The 18,495-nt window shown below is 54.2% G+C and overlaps 9 protein-coding genes across 9 annotated transcripts; 6 read left to right on the top strand and 3 right to left on the bottom strand.

The window, feature by feature from the left end:
- Nucleotides 1-119: 119 nt before the first annotated feature.
- CCM_03651 (acyl-CoA dehydrogenase family protein) lies at nt 120-1,920 on the top strand (the record flags this gene model as incomplete). The annotated part of the gene is made up of 3 exons (XM_006668802.1): nt 120-343; nt 387-1,511; nt 1,584-1,920. The coding sequence occupies 3 exons, from the start codon at nt 120-122 to the stop codon at nt 1,918-1,920; spliced, it is 1,686 nt and encodes a 561-aa protein (XP_006668865.1).
- A 492-nt stretch (nt 1,921-2,412) lies between these two features.
- Nucleotides 2,413-3,510, bottom strand: CCM_03650 (zinc finger CCHC domain-containing protein; the record flags this gene model as incomplete). Its single annotated transcript, XM_006668801.1, has 3 exons — nt 2,413-2,841; nt 2,887-3,008; nt 3,453-3,510. 3 exons carry the CDS (start codon nt 3,508-3,510, stop codon nt 2,413-2,415), a joined length of 609 nt encoding a protein of 202 aa, XP_006668864.1.
- Nucleotides 3,511-4,028: 518 nt separating this feature from the next.
- Nucleotides 4,029-6,625, top strand: CCM_03649 (DNA repair protein Sae2/CtIP; the record flags this gene model as incomplete). Its single annotated transcript, XM_006668800.1, has 2 exons — nt 4,029-4,245; nt 4,653-6,625. 2 exons carry the CDS (start codon nt 4,029-4,031, stop codon nt 6,623-6,625), a joined length of 2,190 nt encoding a protein of 729 aa, XP_006668863.1.
- Nucleotides 6,626-6,807: 182 nt separating this feature from the next.
- On the top strand, nt 6,808-10,145 carry CCM_03648 (ubiquitin C-terminal hydrolase, putative; the record flags this gene model as incomplete). The annotated part of the gene is made up of 3 exons (XM_006668799.1): nt 6,808-6,819; nt 6,868-6,915; nt 7,464-10,145. The coding sequence occupies 3 exons, from the start codon at nt 6,808-6,810 to the stop codon at nt 10,143-10,145; spliced, it is 2,742 nt and encodes a 913-aa protein (XP_006668862.1).
- An 817-nt stretch (nt 10,146-10,962) lies between these two features.
- Nucleotides 10,963-11,792, bottom strand: CCM_03647 (ubiquinol-cytochrome C reductase-like protein; the record flags this gene model as incomplete). Its single annotated transcript, XM_006668798.1, has 3 exons — nt 10,963-11,058; nt 11,121-11,283; nt 11,683-11,792. The coding sequence occupies 3 exons, from the start codon at nt 11,790-11,792 to the stop codon at nt 10,963-10,965; spliced, it is 369 nt and encodes a 122-aa protein (XP_006668861.1).
- A 604-nt stretch (nt 11,793-12,396) lies between these two features.
- CCM_03646 (uncharacterized protein) lies at nt 12,397-12,762 on the top strand (the record flags this gene model as incomplete). Its single annotated transcript, XM_006668797.1, has 1 exon — nt 12,397-12,762. The coding sequence occupies one exon, from the start codon at nt 12,397-12,399 to the stop codon at nt 12,760-12,762; it is 366 nt and encodes a 121-aa protein (XP_006668860.1).
- A 1,216-nt stretch (nt 12,763-13,978) lies between these two features.
- Nucleotides 13,979-15,159, top strand: CCM_03645 (mitochondrial carrier protein; the record flags this gene model as incomplete). The annotated part of the gene is made up of 2 exons (XM_006668796.1): nt 13,979-14,327; nt 14,396-15,159. The coding sequence occupies 2 exons, from the start codon at nt 13,979-13,981 to the stop codon at nt 15,157-15,159; spliced, it is 1,113 nt and encodes a 370-aa protein (XP_006668859.1).
- Nucleotides 15,160-16,301: 1,142 nt separating this feature from the next.
- CCM_03644 (uncharacterized protein) lies at nt 16,302-16,988 on the top strand (the record flags this gene model as incomplete). The annotated part of the gene is made up of 4 exons (XM_006668795.1): nt 16,302-16,556; nt 16,695-16,697; nt 16,816-16,842; nt 16,908-16,988. The coding sequence occupies 4 exons, from the start codon at nt 16,302-16,304 to the stop codon at nt 16,986-16,988; spliced, it is 366 nt and encodes a 121-aa protein (XP_006668858.1).
- Nucleotides 16,989-17,312: 324 nt separating this feature from the next.
- On the bottom strand, nt 17,313-18,139 carry CCM_03643 (merozoite capping protein-1; the record flags this gene model as incomplete). The annotated part of the gene is made up of 2 exons (XM_006668794.1): nt 17,313-17,626; nt 17,743-18,139. The coding sequence occupies 2 exons, from the start codon at nt 18,137-18,139 to the stop codon at nt 17,313-17,315; spliced, it is 711 nt and encodes a 236-aa protein (XP_006668857.1).
- Between the last annotated feature and the right edge of the window lie 356 nt (nt 18,140-18,495).

Raw genomic sequence — 18,495 nt, 5'->3', positions numbered from 1 at the left:
GCCCCGGATTTTAACCAACCAATCAGCAGCAGTGAATGTCAGCCAGCCATAAAACAGCCCGAACATCGTCACCTTGCCGAGGCAATTGGTGGGTCTCGACACTCAATCGGCTGGCAACGATGCGCCGGCTGTTTGGGTTGCATTTTCTCCCGAAAAGCGCTTGTCTGCCAACTCTATTTTTTCCCTCCCATCCTCCCGTCAACACATCCGGCCTTGCTTCTCGTCCATCCTCACAAGAAGCACTCTCTCGCCAGTCCCTTCTCCCGTTCCTTGTCCCGCCCGTCACCTCCCAACCACACAGCAATGGCCCCCCCAGCCGAGACCTTTTCCCGCGAGGACGTGCGTGAGCACACCTCCGAGGACTCCCTCTGGTGCATCATCGACAGCATCGTCTATGACCTGACCGACTTCGCCATGGCGCACCCCGGCGGCGAGGCCGTCCTGCTGCAAGTCGCCGGCCAGGACGCCACCACGAGCTTTTACAACCTGCACCGCCAGGAAGTCCTCCAAAAGTACAGCGACCTCGCCATCGGCACTGTCAAGGGCGAGACGCCCCAGGTCGTCGTCCCCCAGCCCGGCGACCTATCCCCGATCCCCTACGCCGAGCCCCTCTGGCTCACGCCCGCCTTCCACACGCCCTACTACAACGACTCCCACCGCGCCCTGCAGAAGGCCGCCCGCGTCTTCGTCGACGAGCACCTCATCCCCGAGGCCCAGGAGTGCGAGACCACCGGCCGCTACATCTCCCAGGCCATGATTGACCGCATGGCCCGCGAGGGCATCCTGCACATGCGTCTCGGTCCCGGCAAGCACATGCACGGCGTCAGCCTCTTTGGCGGCGTCATGCAGGGCGACAAGTTTGACTACTTCCACGACCTCATCATCGGCCAGGAGTTCTCCCGCACCATGCAGCGCGGCTTCCAGGACGGCAACATGGCCGGCATGACCATTGGTCTCACCTGCGTCCTCAACTTTGCCCACGACGAGGCCTGGAAGAAGAAGATCGCCGACGAGGTCTTTAGCGGCAAGAAGAAGCTCTGTCTCGCCATCACCGAGGCCTTTGCCGGCTCCGATGTCGCTGGCCTGCGCACGACGGCCGAGAAGACGCCCGACGGCAAGCACTACATTGTCAACGGCACCAAGAAGTGGATCACCAACGGCTGCTGGAGTGACTATTTTGTCACAGGTGTGCGAACCGGCAAGCACCTCTCCGTGTTGCTGATTCCCCGTGGTGAGGGCGTCGAGACCAAGCCCATCAAGACGTCGTACTCGCCCGCCGCCGGAACCGCCTACGTAACCTTTGACAATGTCAAGGTGCCCGTCGAGAACCTGCTTGGCGAGGAAAACAAGGGCATTCATGTCATTCTGTCCAACTTTAACCACGAGCGCTGGATGATGTGCACGGCCACTGTCCGCTCCATCCGCACCATTGTTGAGGAATGCCTCAAGTGGTCCAACCAGCGCCTCGTCTTTGGCCAGCGCCTGATTGACCAGGCCGTTATTCGTCACCGGTAAGTTCTTCTTCGGGACATGGAATAGAACCATCAGAATAGATAAAGTCCTTTGTACTGACCGTCAACAAGCCTCGCCAAAATGATTGCCCTTGTCGAGTCTCACCAGGCCTGGCTCGAGAGCATCACCTATCAAATGTGCCACATGCCTTACAAGCAGCAGGCCCAGCACCTCGCCGGACCCATTGGCCTGCTCAAGATGAGCTGCACCCGCGCCGCCCACGAGGTCGCCGACGAGTCCGTCCAGATTTGGGGTGGCCGCGGCCTCACCCAGACTGGCATGGGCAAGCACATTGAAATCTTCAACCGCACCTACAAGTTTGACTCGATTCTCGGCGGCTCCGAGGAGATTCTCGGCGATTTGGGCGTCCGCCAGGCCATGCGCAACTTTCCCAAGTCCATGTTGTAAAGACGACACACACAAAAAAAGTAAAAAGGCGCATTGCAGCTTCTCGACAATGTCTCATTATTATATGTACTTATTTATTCATCATGCACGTCTGGGATAGAAATGGAAAACAATCATACATACCGCTCGAACATCTTCACATCACACCCTCTTTTTTTTTTTTCCAAATCGCGTATTCATCTGCCCTAGTATGAGCTAGCTACCAACGTCCATTGTTGTCGTCCCAGCGTTCATGGTCGCGTGCCAGCGTCCATTGTCGTGTGCCAAACTTTTAAATTCGTAACACCCCAGTGAAAGAACAAAAAAATGCCCAAGAGATGCGTTCGTCCAGTTGCCGGCGAGGCCATCAATCTTTGTTCCGGAAACCCCCATACGTTCGTTCCAGTACCGCACAATGCGGAGCTTTTCGTCAATCATGCAACCGTGAGTTGCAAAGCGAAGATGTAACAAATGAAACATGTAAAATAAACAGCCAAGAAATAATCGTGGGTATCATAGAGCTGCCACGCCAACTTCAAGCTCGGGTGAGCCGAGTGTTGCTTTGCCGCATGATTTAGTTGTTGGGGCAAGCAGCCTGGACGTGGCCGGACTGCTGGCACTTGTAGCAAATCTTTTCGCCACCGGTGGACTCCTTGGGGCAGTCGCGCGAGTAGTGACCAGACTCGCCGCAGTTGTAGCACCGCATGCCGTTGACGCACTCGCCTGGGCAGTGTTAGTTAAAAGGGTACAGTGATTGGAAAAGGTTTCCCTACGAGACATGTGGCCGTAGCCGCCGCAGGAGTAGCAGGTCTTGCCGGCACCGCCGTCGTATCCTCCAGGGCCGCCCTGGCCACCTTGGCCACCTTGGCCGCCTCGGTAGTTGCCGCCACCATACGAAGAAGCTTTGGTGCAATGACGAGCAATGTGGCCCATATCACCGCACTGAGAATGTTAATGCGAGTCCAGGAATGAGGGCTAAATGCCTACCTTGTAGCACTCGGTAGACTGGCCGTTGCCTCCGGCAGTGGGGCACTCGCGAGAAAGGTGACCGGGCTGGCCGCACTTGTAGCACGACTTGTTCTCCTTCATAGGCTCGGAGCACTCACGGCCTGGTCGTTGTTAGCAGTGTTTCTACCCTCCAAGGGTGGCAAACAAACTCAAGTGGCCCTCGTTGCCGCAGTTGTAGCTGTGTCACGATTAGCAGGTGGCAACGGCAGGACATAGTTTGGCGGCCATACCACTTAGCAGGGCCTTTGGAGGGGCAGTCGCGAGCCTAGCGTTTGTGAGTGAGTGTTGCGCGGAGAGGACATTTTGTTGTGACAAATACCTGATGACCGCTGTTGCCGCCTGAGATTTTGTTAGCTGCTGAGGAAAAGAAGGAACAAATCGAGGCACAAGCAGCAAGTTTTCAGGCGCAAGGCCACAAGCCCCGGACAAGTGCCACCATGAAAAAGATGCGCTGCCATAAATGGTACGATAACGCAAAGGTCAAGCGCAGTTCGGTGCTGTGGGATTGGACGCTGAGGTTTGGGGCAAGAAGAAGATGTACTCACATGAGTAGCAGGCGCCGCGGCTGGGAGCGGCAGCAGAGTCGGAAGGAGTGAATTCCATTTCGATGTTTTTTGAAGTGTGCAAATTGAAGCTAGAGATGATCGAGTCAGTACCTTGCAGTCAGAAAGCAGATGATGCAGTGGTCAAAAGTGTGCTTGGCTGAGATGGAGCCTGGGGATGCAACTTTGGAGTGCAAGTGGCAATTGAAAAGGGTTGCAACGTCCAGCAATGGCCCGGAGAAACATACATTATGCAAGCTTAATCGCAATTTGGCGTTGAATGCAAGGGAAAGGGAATTGAGCTCAAAATGTGGTGATGCACAAGCTAGAAAAGCTGCAGTAGCTATCGCGAAAAGTTTTTGGGCCAAGTGCTGCTCAGCTCAGCAATTTTTGTTTTTTTACTGGGTTAGGCGGGCCGTTCACTGCCCACACTAGCAAGCAAACGGTGGATTCACGCCTGCATTGGCTGACGGAGGGTATTTTCCAAAATCGGTATTGAGCGTGGGGAAAGCCGATACTACATATTATGTAGTTGCCACGATGTCACCCCTAAATATAGACTATTTCAAAGCATGAGGCATGGGATCTCCCACGAACTGCATTCGCCTGAACATATCCGCGGCTCTTCTCCTCAATTTCCACGTTACCCGTTTGCACCGTGCCCCCCGCACGTTGCTGCCAGCTGCCAGTTACCAGTTGCGTCACTATGTACGAATACATCAGCCGGAGCGATCGTTCCAGATGATGTGGCTGAGGAGCGGTGTGCCTGACAGAATGCACAGCCAGGAGGCTGGCAGCAAGTATACTCTGAAAATGTCAAAAATAATTGTCAAAGGGGCGGAATAACTCAGCGCAGTTCCACTGCAACTTTCTGGCTTGAATATATGTTTATCCCATCTATACAGCTCCGAAAATCTGATGCAGGGTGCCTTCCGTGAGGTGCCATCACGTGTAGTGGCGCCGTCGTCGCTGCCACATCGCGTGTGGCTAACGCGTCTTCCACCCTTGGCACACGCGCTATGGAGTTGTAGAGTTCAACGTTCCAACTTCACTCGAGGCAGAAAATGGCGAGTTGGTTCGACAAGGGGCGCCCTGCGCTTCGAGAAGCCCTGGAAAACATCTTCAATCAAATAGACGCGGATATAGCGGCTGGTACATTTTCAGACTGCCCCTCCATCCACCTATCACACTAACGGTTCCCAGACTTGAAGGACGATGACAACGCCCGGGAACTCGCAGAGTGTAAAGCCCTTCTACACCAAAATACCACGAAGAATGCCCGGCTACAAGATCAAATCGAGGCTCTTCAAGTTCAGCTTGACAGACAATATCGTCGCCGCACCATCAGTGCGCTCGAGCCTCTTGCTTCGCCTAGCTCTACCATGCCAAACGGGGGGCTCGAATCATCTGACCCGGAAGTGGCACAAAGGATTGAATTTACTAAGCTTGCACAACGATTCCGGTTGCTCAATGAAAACTTTCGCAAAGCCCGCGGAGCTCTCGAGCGACGAAAAAACGAGCGGGACACGTGGAAAAGGCGCTTCGAGACGCTGCAGGCGCATGTTCAGGCTTACGAATCCGAGCATGGTGTGGAGATTTCGAGTCGGGCATCGGATGCATTGGCTGCCCTACAAACGGTCGCTACGTCGTTCGGTAGCAGCTTCTCAAGCACCGCTGATGCGAATGACGGAGCACTGGAGCCTGGCGAACCACAACTACCGCCCATAATAGCTCCCGCGTCATCGGCCTCGAGTCGCGCCGCTGGCACGGTTCTGGGACCTCTTGACTCAACGCAGGGCGAATCTGAAGGAAACGATCTTCCATCTCTTGCAACCACTGCCGAAGCGATATCTGATCCGCCTGTTAAGAGAGAGTTGTCGTCTGATGGCCCTGTTGTAATCCTAGAACGACCCGTCAAGAAGCACAGGAGTAACGAGCGCATCACGGAGACGAGGCAGCTTGTGCGGGTCAAGACAGAATTAGAACAAGATTCGAGTCCAATTATTGACGAAACACGAATGCCTACGTCACAGGAAAGCCTCGACCTCGAGCACATAACCCACATAACGACACCTCGCAAGCCAAGAGAGGTAGAATCGACTCCTAGGCTGCCATCCATCTCTAAAATCCCGGGAGCGAATACGAACGAAAATGCGACACCAGCAGCGAGATACGTACGGCATGACATGCTGGTACCACAAACTGCGAGAGCCAGCATCTTGTCGTCTGCGCTCACACCCATCAGTATTAATAAAAGAAGGATTCGCTCTGGAGGAGATAGGCCCGCTAAGCTGTCGCGGAAACGAGAACTTGACGAGGGTCTAGCAGAAATTGCGGATGATGGTACCTCGTTCAGGGATGGGCAAGAGAACACGCCTTTCACAAATGTCCAGAAGCGCAACCAGACACCGACGAACCGTCTAGAACAACTTCTGTACCAAGGAGAGGCCAACGATAGCCCAGCACTTTCCAGGCCATCTCGGCAAGCCCGCAAACGCCCGCCCCCATCGACGGCCGAACTGAATATCCCCGAGCGTCGAGAGCTGCCTTTTGAGAAGCAAGGACGCCAGAGCAGGCCAGTACCCCAACCCGGGGCCGCTGCACAAGTCACACCGCGCTCGCCACAACGCCTGGCTGGACAAGGCCAAATTCGCCTCAAGCCGCCTCGAGAGCTGCGTCTGGATGATTTTCGAGTTAATCCTGCCGCTAACGAGGGCCATGAATTTGCATACTCAGATGTGGTCAGACACAAGGACGACAGAGCTTGCCTGCCAGGATGCACCGAGATACATTGTTGTGGCAAGCAGTTCCGCGCCTTGGCTATCTCACAACGCCCTGATCCACCACTTACGGCAGCACAACGGCTGGAAGAACAAAAGTTATTGGAGCAGCATCTCGGCGACTTTGCGTATCGTTTGGCAACGATGGATCCGGCAGAGCGGGCCGAAGCATGGATACAAGCCAAGACACAGGAAATCGCGAATAAGTACGGGAAACACCGGCACCGATACTCGCGCATGCAATCCCCGCCGGGATTCTGGAACGCAGATTTCCCCAGCACGCAGGAACTGGAGATGGGCCGAGAGGAGGCGGCGGAACGGGAGAAGCGGGTCATTCGGGAGCGGTATAGAGAGGCAATGAAGCCTGGGGGTCGATGGTTGTTTAAAGACGAATAGAATTAAGCCTCTGTGTAGACGGCATCCATGTATTACTTTTACTTTTCTTCTCCAGTTTGGAACCATTGGCGGCATTAGAGACATGCATGCTTCAGGGTTTGAAGCTTGGCGTTACAGATTGAGGTGGAAATCTCAGTGTTACTTTGTATTACACTGTTTCTTCCTTGAAAAATATTCAAAGAATGCTCGTGGTAGTAAATGTTGCCTACGTGCATGGCATGACTTCAAGTTGAAATCTGCAGGAGAGTACCCGATGTCACGCCAACGCCCTGGACAAGCCAGATATTGTGGTAGGCAATGAAAACTCAGCTCGTCCAATATTCTGGGTTTATTAAGTGCTGCTTATGAATTTTATTTTCTATTTCGCTTTTCTACACTGACCAAGAGATACGTCGGACACAGCCGCGTCAAGCTCACACAAGGTTGCCTTAACACTAAAGCTCAAAGGCTTTACAGACTTGATATTTTTTATATAAGATTTATTAAATCTATTTTTATTACATGACTAACTAACCATTCATAATTATATTATAAGAAGTGAGTCTGTTGTTATAGACTTTTCATGTGTACAAGTTTTGGTGTAGAAGTGGCCGTTCTTTTTGTGGGGTATTGGAGGTCGGGCCCACAAAGGTTTTGGCTGGCGCCAGCCCAGGCGCATCTTTGTAAACCTTCCGGTTCTTCATCCAGCTAATTTGATCTTTTTCTCTTTGCTCGCACTCTTTCTAGCCCCCAATCCAGCAACCGCAAGGTTTGCGTCTCTTAATTTGCTTTTCCGTGCCCTTTCTTTTTGCTTTTCACTGTATTCTGTGTCCCTTTATTATTCCCGTCACCTATATAGTCCGCCTGCGCCCTTGCCTGCCTGCCCGTGTCACCAACGAAGCAATCGCATCAAGCTGAATCACATCAGATCTGCAGTCTAGCACTTGGCAAGTCATCAACAAAGCTATCATTTCTTGATAATCGCGGCACGTTTGCTCTTCAGCACCGCGCACCGTCCCCCGACGCTCCAAACACACAGCAGATACGCGTGAGTCACCCCTTGGGCGGCTCCCGCATCACCGACCTTCTCGCCGGCAAGATGAGTAACCGCCACCATCTGCCGGCTGGGCAGAGCGTGCATGCCCCCAGTGGCATGCCCGTGGAGATGAGCGGGCCTGGCCCGGCAGGAGGAGGAGGCCCAAGACGACGACACCAGCATCAGCAGTACATGCCGCAGTATCATCACCAGATGAACCCCATGTACCAAAATTATGGCCACCAGCACAATCCCTACGCGCCTCCCCAACAATATTACAGCATCCCGCCGCAATTTCAAAATGGAGGTATGCCCTCGCCGGGATACCCGCCCTACCAAGGATACTCCCGCTCGCCGCCTGCTATGCCACAATACGTGCCCATGGCCGGCGTCAGCGTTACTCCAAACTACCCTCCCCATGCTCAGAACTCACCCAGCTTGTCGACTCCTTACCAACCGCCTCATTCGACTGTTCCCCTGACTCCGCATACGCCCTCCTCGACACACTCTTCTCAAATTCAGCCGCCACCCACACCACCGACACCCAAAACGCACGAGATCACAACCCCGCCTCCTACAGTCCAGCCCGCTGTCGAGCACCCTACACCTCCCTCACCACCGCCTGTTGCTGACAAGGCGTCATTCCGTCCTCCTCTGCCTTGGCTGTCATGCGCCGCAGCCGATTTTCCCGCGAGAACTACGCGTACCCGCAAGTCGCGCCAGCAGATCGACAAAACCACCGGGACTGTTTTGCTCCCCAAGGGTCAACAAGATGCTGCTACGGCTTCTCTCTCCGTTGAACAGCCTCTGTCTGCAACTCCCGAGACTACCGAGCAAGCACAGGCTGTGGATATTAAAGCTGAGACACCAACCACGCATGCTCCCTCACCTGAGCTGCCAGCGGCCGAGCCCAGCAAACCAGTTCCGGCTGTGCGCGCGCCTCCGGCTACCTGGGCCAAACTCTTTGCCAAGACCCCTGTTGCGGCTGTTGTCACTCTCAATGGAGATAACACTACTTCTAATGAGACCAACGGCGCGACTCATGATGGAAGCACCGATATCATTTCCTCTGTTCTCAAGGCCAACTCTAACTCTGTCGCGGAAGCCATTCGTTCGTACAGAGTCGGCGGAGCTGAGAAAAAGACCGTCTTCCTAGAACCTCGCGGCCTCATTAATACCGGCAACATGTGCTACATGAATTCGGTCCTTCAAGTCCTCATGTATTGCTCCCCGTTTTACGACTTCCTCGACCAGATTAGCAAGCGTGCTGTTTACAGCTTCAACAGCGAGACGCCGCTGTTGGATGCCATGATCATGTTTATGCATGAATACAAAGTGCTCAAATCGGCACCGAACAATGAGCAGCTGCGTAAGCTCATCCGCGGCGAGGAGATTGAGCGTTACGGAGAGCCATTTACCCCTGACTTCGTGTATGAGGCTATAAGGCAGCTCTCGCGGTTCGCTAGCATGCGTCGGGGTCACCAGCAGGATGCCGAGGAATTTCTTGGCTTCCTGCTCCAGTCGCTCGACGATGAATGCACCCTTGTCATGAGCAACGCCTCCCAAACCGCCAGCCAAACCGACAGCTCCGACGCGGCTTCGGTGGGTGGATCCGTCGACGCGACTGGCGACTGGCTCGAGGTTGGCCGTAAGCAACGCCCGGCTGTCACCCGTTCTTCGGGCTCCAACGCATCTACCCCTGTTACTAAGATCTTTGGCGGTCTTTTGCGCTCCGAGTTCCGCGTTCCCGGCTTGAAGGACTCCATCACCACGGAACCCTACCAACCCCTTCAGCTTGACATCGGCGCACCTGAGATTAGAAACGTTGTGGATGCCCTCCGTGGTCTCACTCGCCCTGAACGTATGCAGGGTGACTTCAACTCGCCTCGCGGCAAGGACATCACTGCGACTAAGCAGGTCTTCATCGAAACCTTACCTCCTGTTCTCATTTTGCACCTCAAGCGCTTCCAGTTTGATGCTGAAGGCGGCACGACTAAAATTTGGAAGAAAGTCGGATACCCTCTCGACCTGGAGATCCCCCGCGAAGCTCTCTCTCGCCAGGCACGTCAAAGCATGGCTGATGGCGCTTCGCCGAGATACAAGCTCATTAGTGTCATTTACCATCATGGCAAGAACGCCAGCGGCGGTCACTACACCGCCGATGTTCGTCGCCAGGATGGATGCGAATGGATGCGCCTCGATGATACGGTTTTGCGCCGTCTCCGTAGCGAGGAAGTTGCACAAGCCGGTTCAGAGGAGCAGATCAAGGATGCCCGCAAGGACAACAGCCAAGCCGGCACCAACAACCGCTTCGGTGTCATGCATGACGAAGACGAGGGCAGCGAGCAGGGCTGGAACCAGGTGACTGCTTCTACGGGGAGCGGTGGAAAGCGATGGAGCAACGTCGTCAATAGCGCTGTCAATGGGGCCAGCAAAGACAAGTACAGGAAGGAAAGTGTCAGAGACAACAAGGTGGCATACATCTTGTTCTACCAGCGTGTCTAAATATGATACAGCCGATACTTGGCTGTACGGGGATTTTTTTCCCATGTTCTTGTACTTTTAACGAAACGGGGAACTTTGGTGTACAGAGAAGGACAAGCGGCGCTGGGATTGAATGTACATATACCCCTGTGTACGACTACATGCTGCGGTGCCCGGTATCTCGGCGAAGAAAAGGAAGAAGGAACAGGCACAAGTGGAAAAGCAATGGCATAGGAAATCAAAGGACGGAGATGATAGGGTGGACAAGGTTGATTGAAATGATGGATGAGCCGGGACCGTGGTCAGCATTTTGGGGGGAGACGAGACGGTGGGAAGGGGAATACTATGCACGTGTTGATTTGATAGGGTACATGATGGGCATAGCATAGAGAAAAATAGAGTTGCTACGTATGTATAGTGTTTTGTGGTTGCTCTATTGCAAGGTGGCTGGCCCTTGAAGGCAGGTGTTTAGCATGGGATGGAATAGCAGGTTATACGCAGATATGAATGCCAATACAATAATCACGTCCGGGAAAAAAAAACCGAGAAATGCGGTGCTGAAGAATCAATCTGCCAAAGATGTAATGGAATAAAAGAAAATTGACTTCTTTTTCAATAGACTGAGAAAGAAGGCGCGGTCCTGTGCCCAAAACCTAGCTGTCTATACATAGGATACACAGGTCCGAAAGCAGACAGAGCCCAGAACTACATAATTCCATGTTCTGCTCTCGCTTCACGGACCTTGGATTTCTTTTGGTTTCCCTCCACTCATGCGCTCTTTATATAAACAAGGGTTTGTCTCCACGTACCCAGCGTTCGGGGGGTCTTGCGAAATCGTTTAGTGCTTCTTGATGACGGTCATGGAGTCGAGGGCGTCCTTCTCGGCGAGCTCAGCCTCGACCTGGGCAATAATTGTGCGGAGATACGGGGTGTCCTGTTTGATGGCTAGTCAGTTCTCCCTGCTACTTGTGATTTCGAGGGGGGGATATCGGTTACCTCGTCAGGCTTGGTCCAGTCCTCCTTGGGGAGCAGCTTGTGCTGGTAGCTGCACTGGGTGGCGCGGCGGAGACGGTAGATGCGGTCGTAGGACTCCTGGTCGGAAAGGCGCTTGATGGCGATTTGGACGGCCTCGCGCTCCTCTTCAAGGAGGTCGTCGAATCTATTTGCGATGTTGAGTTAGTATGCGACTCTTGTGCACTTCCAGCCGAGTGAACGAGTGCCTCTGGCCCGTCGAGAAACGCGAGTTGGATGATTGGATTGCTCTATTCGGCGGCGAATGATGAAATAAAGTCGTCAAGAGTGCCATTGGATGGTTTGGAGGTCAGATGTATCTTCACAACGCCGAGCTGACTCTTTGTAGCACGGGGTGGCGTATCATAATCGGGTGTCGCGAAAGTATGCATTTCCCTTGCAATTGAGCAATTGGCCACTACAATGAAGCATTCTGTCGGACGTTTCGATCCATTTCCAGCCATGCGTGGCGCTCGTCGGCATCGCGAATTCGTCGTTCCTCGGCAGCCCCGGGGGGTTCTCGTCACCAGAAAAAGGGAATTCGTACCTCAGGCCGAGCTTGCGGTAGCCGGCGGCATTGGCGTACCAGGTGGCAGCGGGCATCAACATTTTCGTGAGCCATGGGCGGCGCAGGACAAAGGGGGCGAGGGAGACCATGATTGCTGTTCGTTGGACCGGGGAGACTTGTCGTGGGGTTGGTGGTGAGAAGGGATCAAGACGGGTTCGGCTGTTTTTGCCAAATGGCGCGCAGAGAAAACGAATGGGTCATCATCTGCAGCGCCATGATTGGCTCAGGCGGCTTGTGGTGCTGGGAAAGCTCGGGATGTCACGTGAGGAGCTGGTGTGAATAGTTTCACGTGACTTCATTGTCATTCGTACCGTGTCTTGATACTGTATGGCAACATGACTGATGATGTGTTGGTAGAATTTTGTCTCGGAATTCTTTATTTGACCGGTGCATTCTGGGCTTGATTCCATCTGCCGTGATTCCTCATCCTATGGCGGGCGGTGCGGAGGAACGGCGTTTTCGCTGTTGAACACTCCGCTGCCGAAGTGGTCAAGCGTGTATTCTTTAGCTTCAAGGGTAATCATGATTTAAATCTGACCGGCGCCAGATGGCCTTCGAGTCGGCTTCTCTGTGTTGTTCGAGACTCAATTCAGTCAACTTTACTTGCTCTTCCTCACTCAAGCTCCTCTCATCAAACACAGGACCCCCCGCACAGGATCGCCACGGATCGCTACAACGAATTAGTATTACATCATGGCTACTCTCTCGCAAATCGCAACCGGCCTCGTCGCCGCCGAGCATGTCTACATTCTCGTGCTGGAAATGTTTCTCTGGACGACGCCGCGTGGTCTCAAAGCATTCAAGCTCACCAAGGACATGGCGGAAAAGACAAAGGTCCTGGCTGCCAACCAAGGCCTCTACAACGGCTTCCTGGCGGCGGGCCTGGCCTGGAGCCTGCTGCACCCGGTTCCCGAGTTTGCGCAAGAACTGCGACTGTTCTTCCTCTCCAACGTGGTCGTGGCCGGAGCGTACGGCGGCGCGACGGGGCCGAAGAAGATCTGGAAGGTGCAAATGCTACCGGGCCTGGTGTCTTTTGCGCTGACGTACTTTGCGCTTTGAGGGATGCTTATGAAGCTTTTGTTGGTTGACTGGTTGACTGGTTGAGAAATTCGTTGTTGTTGAGATGTTGTTTTTTCTTGTTGGCGAATGGGCCTTTCCAAGGCATGTCGCATGTCTCAGATTACAATCGAGCAGTTCGCTGCAACAAGGGCCGTTGACGCTTTTTAAACAGAGTCAGAATAAAGCGAAGTACCTTTTTTTGAGGCCAGCGATAGTGCATATAATAGTTGGACTTTTAGGCTTTATTTCTTTTATGCAAACCTAGGTACCCGGTCATACCACATTACTGCGAAATGATGCCACTGGGATAGTAAGAATTTACAGGGATTGTGACATCACCAGCCCCGATGTAGGAGCACATGTAGCTAGTTGCAGCCACCGTTCTGACGGTCAAAATCACCAAAAAAAAAATAGGTAGTCCTAAATTTGATAGACAGTTGTTTCTGCTGACAGATTCGATATTTTCCAGCTCGCAAGGGTTTTCAACAGGGCTAACATGTCGTGGTCGGCCGCCGGCCATGTCCAGTTAGCAGTTCCACCCTCACTACCCACACTCAAACAAGCTCTCTCTCTCGCCTCATCTTTATCTCCCACTTTCCTCGCACACTTTCCCTGGCAACCCCCCATCACCGATACTTTTGGCGCGCTGGCCACTCCCGCGATTGACTCGTGCGGTTTCCCGATTTCATCAGCGATTGTCAACTTTCGCTAGTAGCGCCGTCGTCAATGGCCTGCTATTCTCGCTAGTCAACTACCTGACTGGAAGCCGGCACGGGCTAAAAAAAAAGGTAGCACGAGGCGTCTGCTCCCCCGCAGTAGCCGAGCTCGGACGACGACGACGACTATTCCCATGCGAACTTGATCGCCAGGCACCGTTTCGGTTGCGTCGGCTTCGACACAAGCTCAGCCAATATTTCGTCTTCACCAGTCGCACTACCATTATCAGCCGACGCGCCGTCCCGCGAGGCTCCTTCGACGTTCTCCTAGCCCGCGTCGAAGCCCTCGGAGACGGTGTGCTACTATACTCTTGGATCGGGTCGCCGCCGCACACGCCTTGCGCGAGCTGCCGTCGTCGCCAACACATTGAGCCGCCGTCTACATCGTCTACGCCGTCACCTTTATTGACACTGGCATGTCTCACGACCAACACGCACACTCCCGGCCTCTCCCGAACGCAGAGCATGCGACATCGCCATACACCTCGGCACCGCCCAGTATGATCCGGCAGCATTCTGAGGAGCTCTCCGCTGTGCAGAGATGGGCAGCTAGAGCTTCCGAATCGCAGTTTAATGCAATTGCCGGTGCGCTTGGTGGTTTCACCTCGGGTGTGGTTACGTGCCCGCTCGACGTTATCAAGACCAAGCTCCAGGCCCAGGCCGCGGCCAAGGCCGGCCACTCGCGCCTCTACAATGGCCTGGTAGGCACAGCAAGCGTCATTTGGCGGGAAGAGGGTATTCGAGGCATGTATCGAGGTCTGGGGCCGATAGTCCTCGGCTATCTTCCGACTTGGGCAGTGTGGTTCACAGTATACAACAAATCCAAGGTCTACCTAGCCGACTATCATCGTAAGCTCGTTAGCTTCCATCGGCGTCAACAACATTCACTAATAGCAAAGCAGACAACGTCCATCTAGTAAACTTTTGGTCCTCGATCATCGCCGGGGCCAGCAGCACCATTGCAACAAATCCGATTTGGGTTATCAAGACCCGGCTCATGTCACAGAGCAACCCTAACGCCCACCGCAATGATCATCCGAGACCAGGCAACACGCCAACCGCGCGCCCAACTCTACAAACACCCTGGCATTACCGGTCAACGCTCGATGCTGCCCGCAAAATGTACAGCTCCGAAGGCCTGCTCTCCTTTTACTCGGGCCTGACACCTGCGCTCCTCGGCCTCACACACGTGGCGGTGCAGTTCCCAACATACGAGTATCTCAAGACGAAATTCACCGGGCAAGGAATGGGCGCGGCAGAAGCCCCTGGTGCAGAGGCGCACTGGACTGGCATTTTGTCCGCGTCGATATTGTCCAAGATTCTGGCCAGCAGCGCAACGTACCCTCACGAGGTGATTCGTACACGACTACAGACACAGCGGCGACCGGTAGCTGGCGAAACGTATCTGCAAGGCCTCGGTGTCACTGCACCAGGAACTCAAGGACTAGGAAATGCCAACTCGAGCTATACACCAAAGTATAGGGGGGTTGTCATGACCTTTCGCACCATTTTGCGAGAAGAAGGCTGGCGAGCATTCTATGCCGGCCTCGGAACAAACATGATGCGCGCAGTGCCCGCGGCAACGGTGACGATGCTCACCTACGAGTTTGTCATGCGCGAGCTGCGACACGCCCGAACGGTAGGCCGCGCTGGCTTGGGCTTGTCTGTAGAAGTCAGATGAGAAGAGGGATGCGGCGTTGGTTCAGGGATGCTGTCTACAAATAGTAGGCGCAGGGACGGAGAGAGGTGCGGCATAGACTTTTGTTGGCCGAGCGTAATACTCTGGTTTACGGGCGGACAGATGAGTTGACAGCACGGTACTGTACGACATAGACACCTTTTGTTATTTTTGAAATGCTGTTTCTGGTGGGTTCGCATGATGAGAGAGCACCCCAGGCCAATGCATCTTGACATTTATTACGGAACTGTTGAGTGGGCATGGTCTTTTATTCCAACTAGTATATTTGTTCTTTGCGTATGTCATTCTCGCCGAGGCCGGATGGTGTGTTGCTTGAAGGGCAAGGTAGAAGGGCTTCGTGTATATAAGTCGCGAAATGAAAATGGGATTTCTTTGATTTACATGCCCGGCGCACAATCACGGGGCTTAGTCCATTGGCGTATGATTCCCACCGCAGATGCGCACCAGCCAGTGTATCCATGCTTACTAGGTACGTGTCGTCGCCGACGACCCCTGAAGAAGATGCAAGCTACAACAACTCGACAAATGGCGACAAACAAATGCGCATGGCCGCAGTAGCAAACGTTGCTGGAGAGTCGAGCGCAGGGTGAGGCTCCGTCAGCAGGCCCGAGCTCTGCGACTCGGGACTTTTGCCAATAAACTGCCGTATATCTCCGCAGATTTGCTGTAAAGCGGGCTTCATGGGCTGCCAAGAGGAGATAGAATTCTAAATATTGGTTCGCAGTTGCCCATCGAACCAAGTGGCTCGTGTCAGCGCCACCAGGTTGTCGGGGTTCGATTGTTTGTTGCGCCCGCTCTCAGCAAGATGGCCAACTCCCATGGCTCGAACGTAGGGGGGGGGGGACACAAACCGGCGGTGAACGTGGCTGGGATTATTGATGCTACCGAAATATATCCTAGATACGCTTTTGTAGTTACATGATGACTTCCTATATTGCGACAAATGGCCGGCGTACTGACAGGTGGGCATCCTCAGGCTTCAGCCCAGTTCGCCGGTGGCACTTTCTTCGAGACGGAGACACTTATATAAAGGGCCTCGCCCGCCCGTGTAAAACAAAGTACACTTCATCCTTATCCTTGTCAACAATTCTCAAGCCTAAAATTACAAAACTCGAATCGCAACAATGAAGTTCATTCTCGCCGTCCTCGCCATCGCCGCCGCCGCTTCTGCTTCCCCGACTGGAACTCCTCCCGTGGACAACCCCGTGATAACTCTTTTTCCCGTGGACGACCCCGTGACGACTCTTGAATCGTCCGTTGCCACCCACGTTCCCACTCCGACCCCCAAGCACGATTCTTGCACTCGTGTTTGCGCCCCCCAGTACGACCCGATCAGGTGCTCCAACGGCGTCACCTACAACAACACCTGCGAGTTCGAAGTACGTTTCCTATCCGTTGAAAGACTGCCTTGGGCTGAGAAACGCGGCTAACATGACTTGACTATAGAATGCAAAGGTATGATGATGATGCTGGTCTAGACTAACTCAACATAGCACAGTTTGCTAACTGCGATACAGCACGTACGTATTATGGCAAATCTACCGTGGTGGTTGGATACTAACATGAATCGCAGTGCCGTCCCTGGGACTTTGGTAATGTAATCTGCACGGATGCTTAAGGATTCGGACGGCTTCATAGTGGCCGGCCAACGGCATCTGCCTTGCCGTAAGTGCAGTCCAGTCCAGCTCAGTTAGTGCAGTCGAGATGATGAGTACTGACAATTCGTCTAGAAGTATAATCAGATGGACCACGAGGCGCGGGGTAACCCACGGACAAGTGAGTCATTCTATTGCGACAAGGTCGAGAAGTAGGTGCTGGAATATGGAGACGGGGGAAATAGTCAATGTGAATGATGCATCTTGCCAAAAAAAAACCAAGTCACTATTATTCCAGTATTGATACAAGTGGTAAAAGAGAACGCTAGACATGCTCGTTTACCATGACATCCGTCCTATCTCAACGTTATTCAACGACAGTTCCTGCTGACTCGTAACTTTGCTCCTGTCCATAAAAATATATTCCGTGTCCCTGTCCATCACAGTATATCCGCGTGTCCATGTCCATCAAAGCACATGCGCGCGCCCCTGCGCATCCAGAACCGCATCCGAGACAAAGAACCTGTTGCCAAGAACAGTCTATTCCTTGAGGTCCTCGACGAGGGCCTTGACGCGATCGACGGTGCCCTGAGGACTGCCCGCTTCAGCGACGAGGACTTTACCCTCCTTGTCAATGACGAAGACGCCGCGCTGGGTGCCCTTGGGGCTCTTCTTGAGGCCAATGGCGGCAATCAAGGTGTAGTCCGGGTCGCACAGCAGCGGGTATGGCAGCTTCTGGTTGGTCTGAAACGTGGTGTTGGCCTTGGGCGAGTCGGCGCTGAGGCCGTAGATGGCGAGGCCGTCCGCCGTGAGGGGCTTGTACGCGTCACGGAAGAAGCACACCTGTTTCGTGCCTGTGCAACGTCAGGTCAGTATTGCATTTGCGCGAGGAGAAATGCGCGCGCGCGCGAGGTAGCTATTTCGTCTTGGGGGGGCGGGAGCGCGCGTTTTCCGCGTTGGGCAAACTTACAGCCGGGTGTTGACGCCTTGGGATAGGTAAACAGGACCACGCCCGACTTGCTCTCGTCGAGGAGCTTCTTCAGCGTCGTCTCCTTGCCGTCATTGGTCTTGATCTCGCCGCCGAAAGCGTCGAGATGGACAACAACGTCGCCGACCGCCACCGGCTTGGAGCTCTTGGCCGGCGCGGCAGCGGGCTCTGTCTTGTCGGCTTCGGCCTCTTCTTCAACAGCAGCAGGCGCCGCCTGCTTCTTGGGCGCGGCGGCGGCGGCGGCGGCCTTCTTGGGGGCGGCGGCGGCCTTTTTGGGAGCAGCAGCCTTCTTGGGAGCAGCAGCAGCAGCCTTCTTGGGGGCAGGAGGAGGAGCGGGCGCGGGCTCGGGCGCCTTGCGCTTGCGCAGCGTGGGAGGCATTGCGAACAAGAGGTGTCTGTGTGTGTGTGTTTGTTTTGCGCGAGATTTAATTAATGCGCGATGGGGGGGGGAGAGAGGTTCGCCAATGTCGCGTACACAACACGTTGGATCGCAAAGAGTACGGGGAGGAAAGAGAGCAGAGCTTTTGCGCGCGGCGGCCGGTGACAGGGAGGAAGCTGAAGGAGAAAGAGAAGAGGACGGAGAGAGAGAGAGAGAGAGAGAGGGCGGACGTGCGAGCTTAAACTTGGGGCGGCGGCGGCGCGGGAGAGCTACTCAGACTCCAGCGCGCTCGCTGGTGGTGGTGTGGGATGCGCGGCAGATTGCGCCAGCCGAAACCCCCAACCCAGCGGTATAGG

Source organism: Cordyceps militaris (assembly GCF_000225605.1).
Source record: "Cordyceps militaris CM01 unplaced genomic scaffold CCM_S00003, whole genome shotgun sequence".
In the NCBI taxonomy this organism is placed as follows: Eukaryota; Fungi; Ascomycota; class Sordariomycetes; order Hypocreales; family Cordycipitaceae; genus Cordyceps; species Cordyceps militaris.
This window is presented reverse-complemented; position numbering and strand designations above follow the sequence as displayed.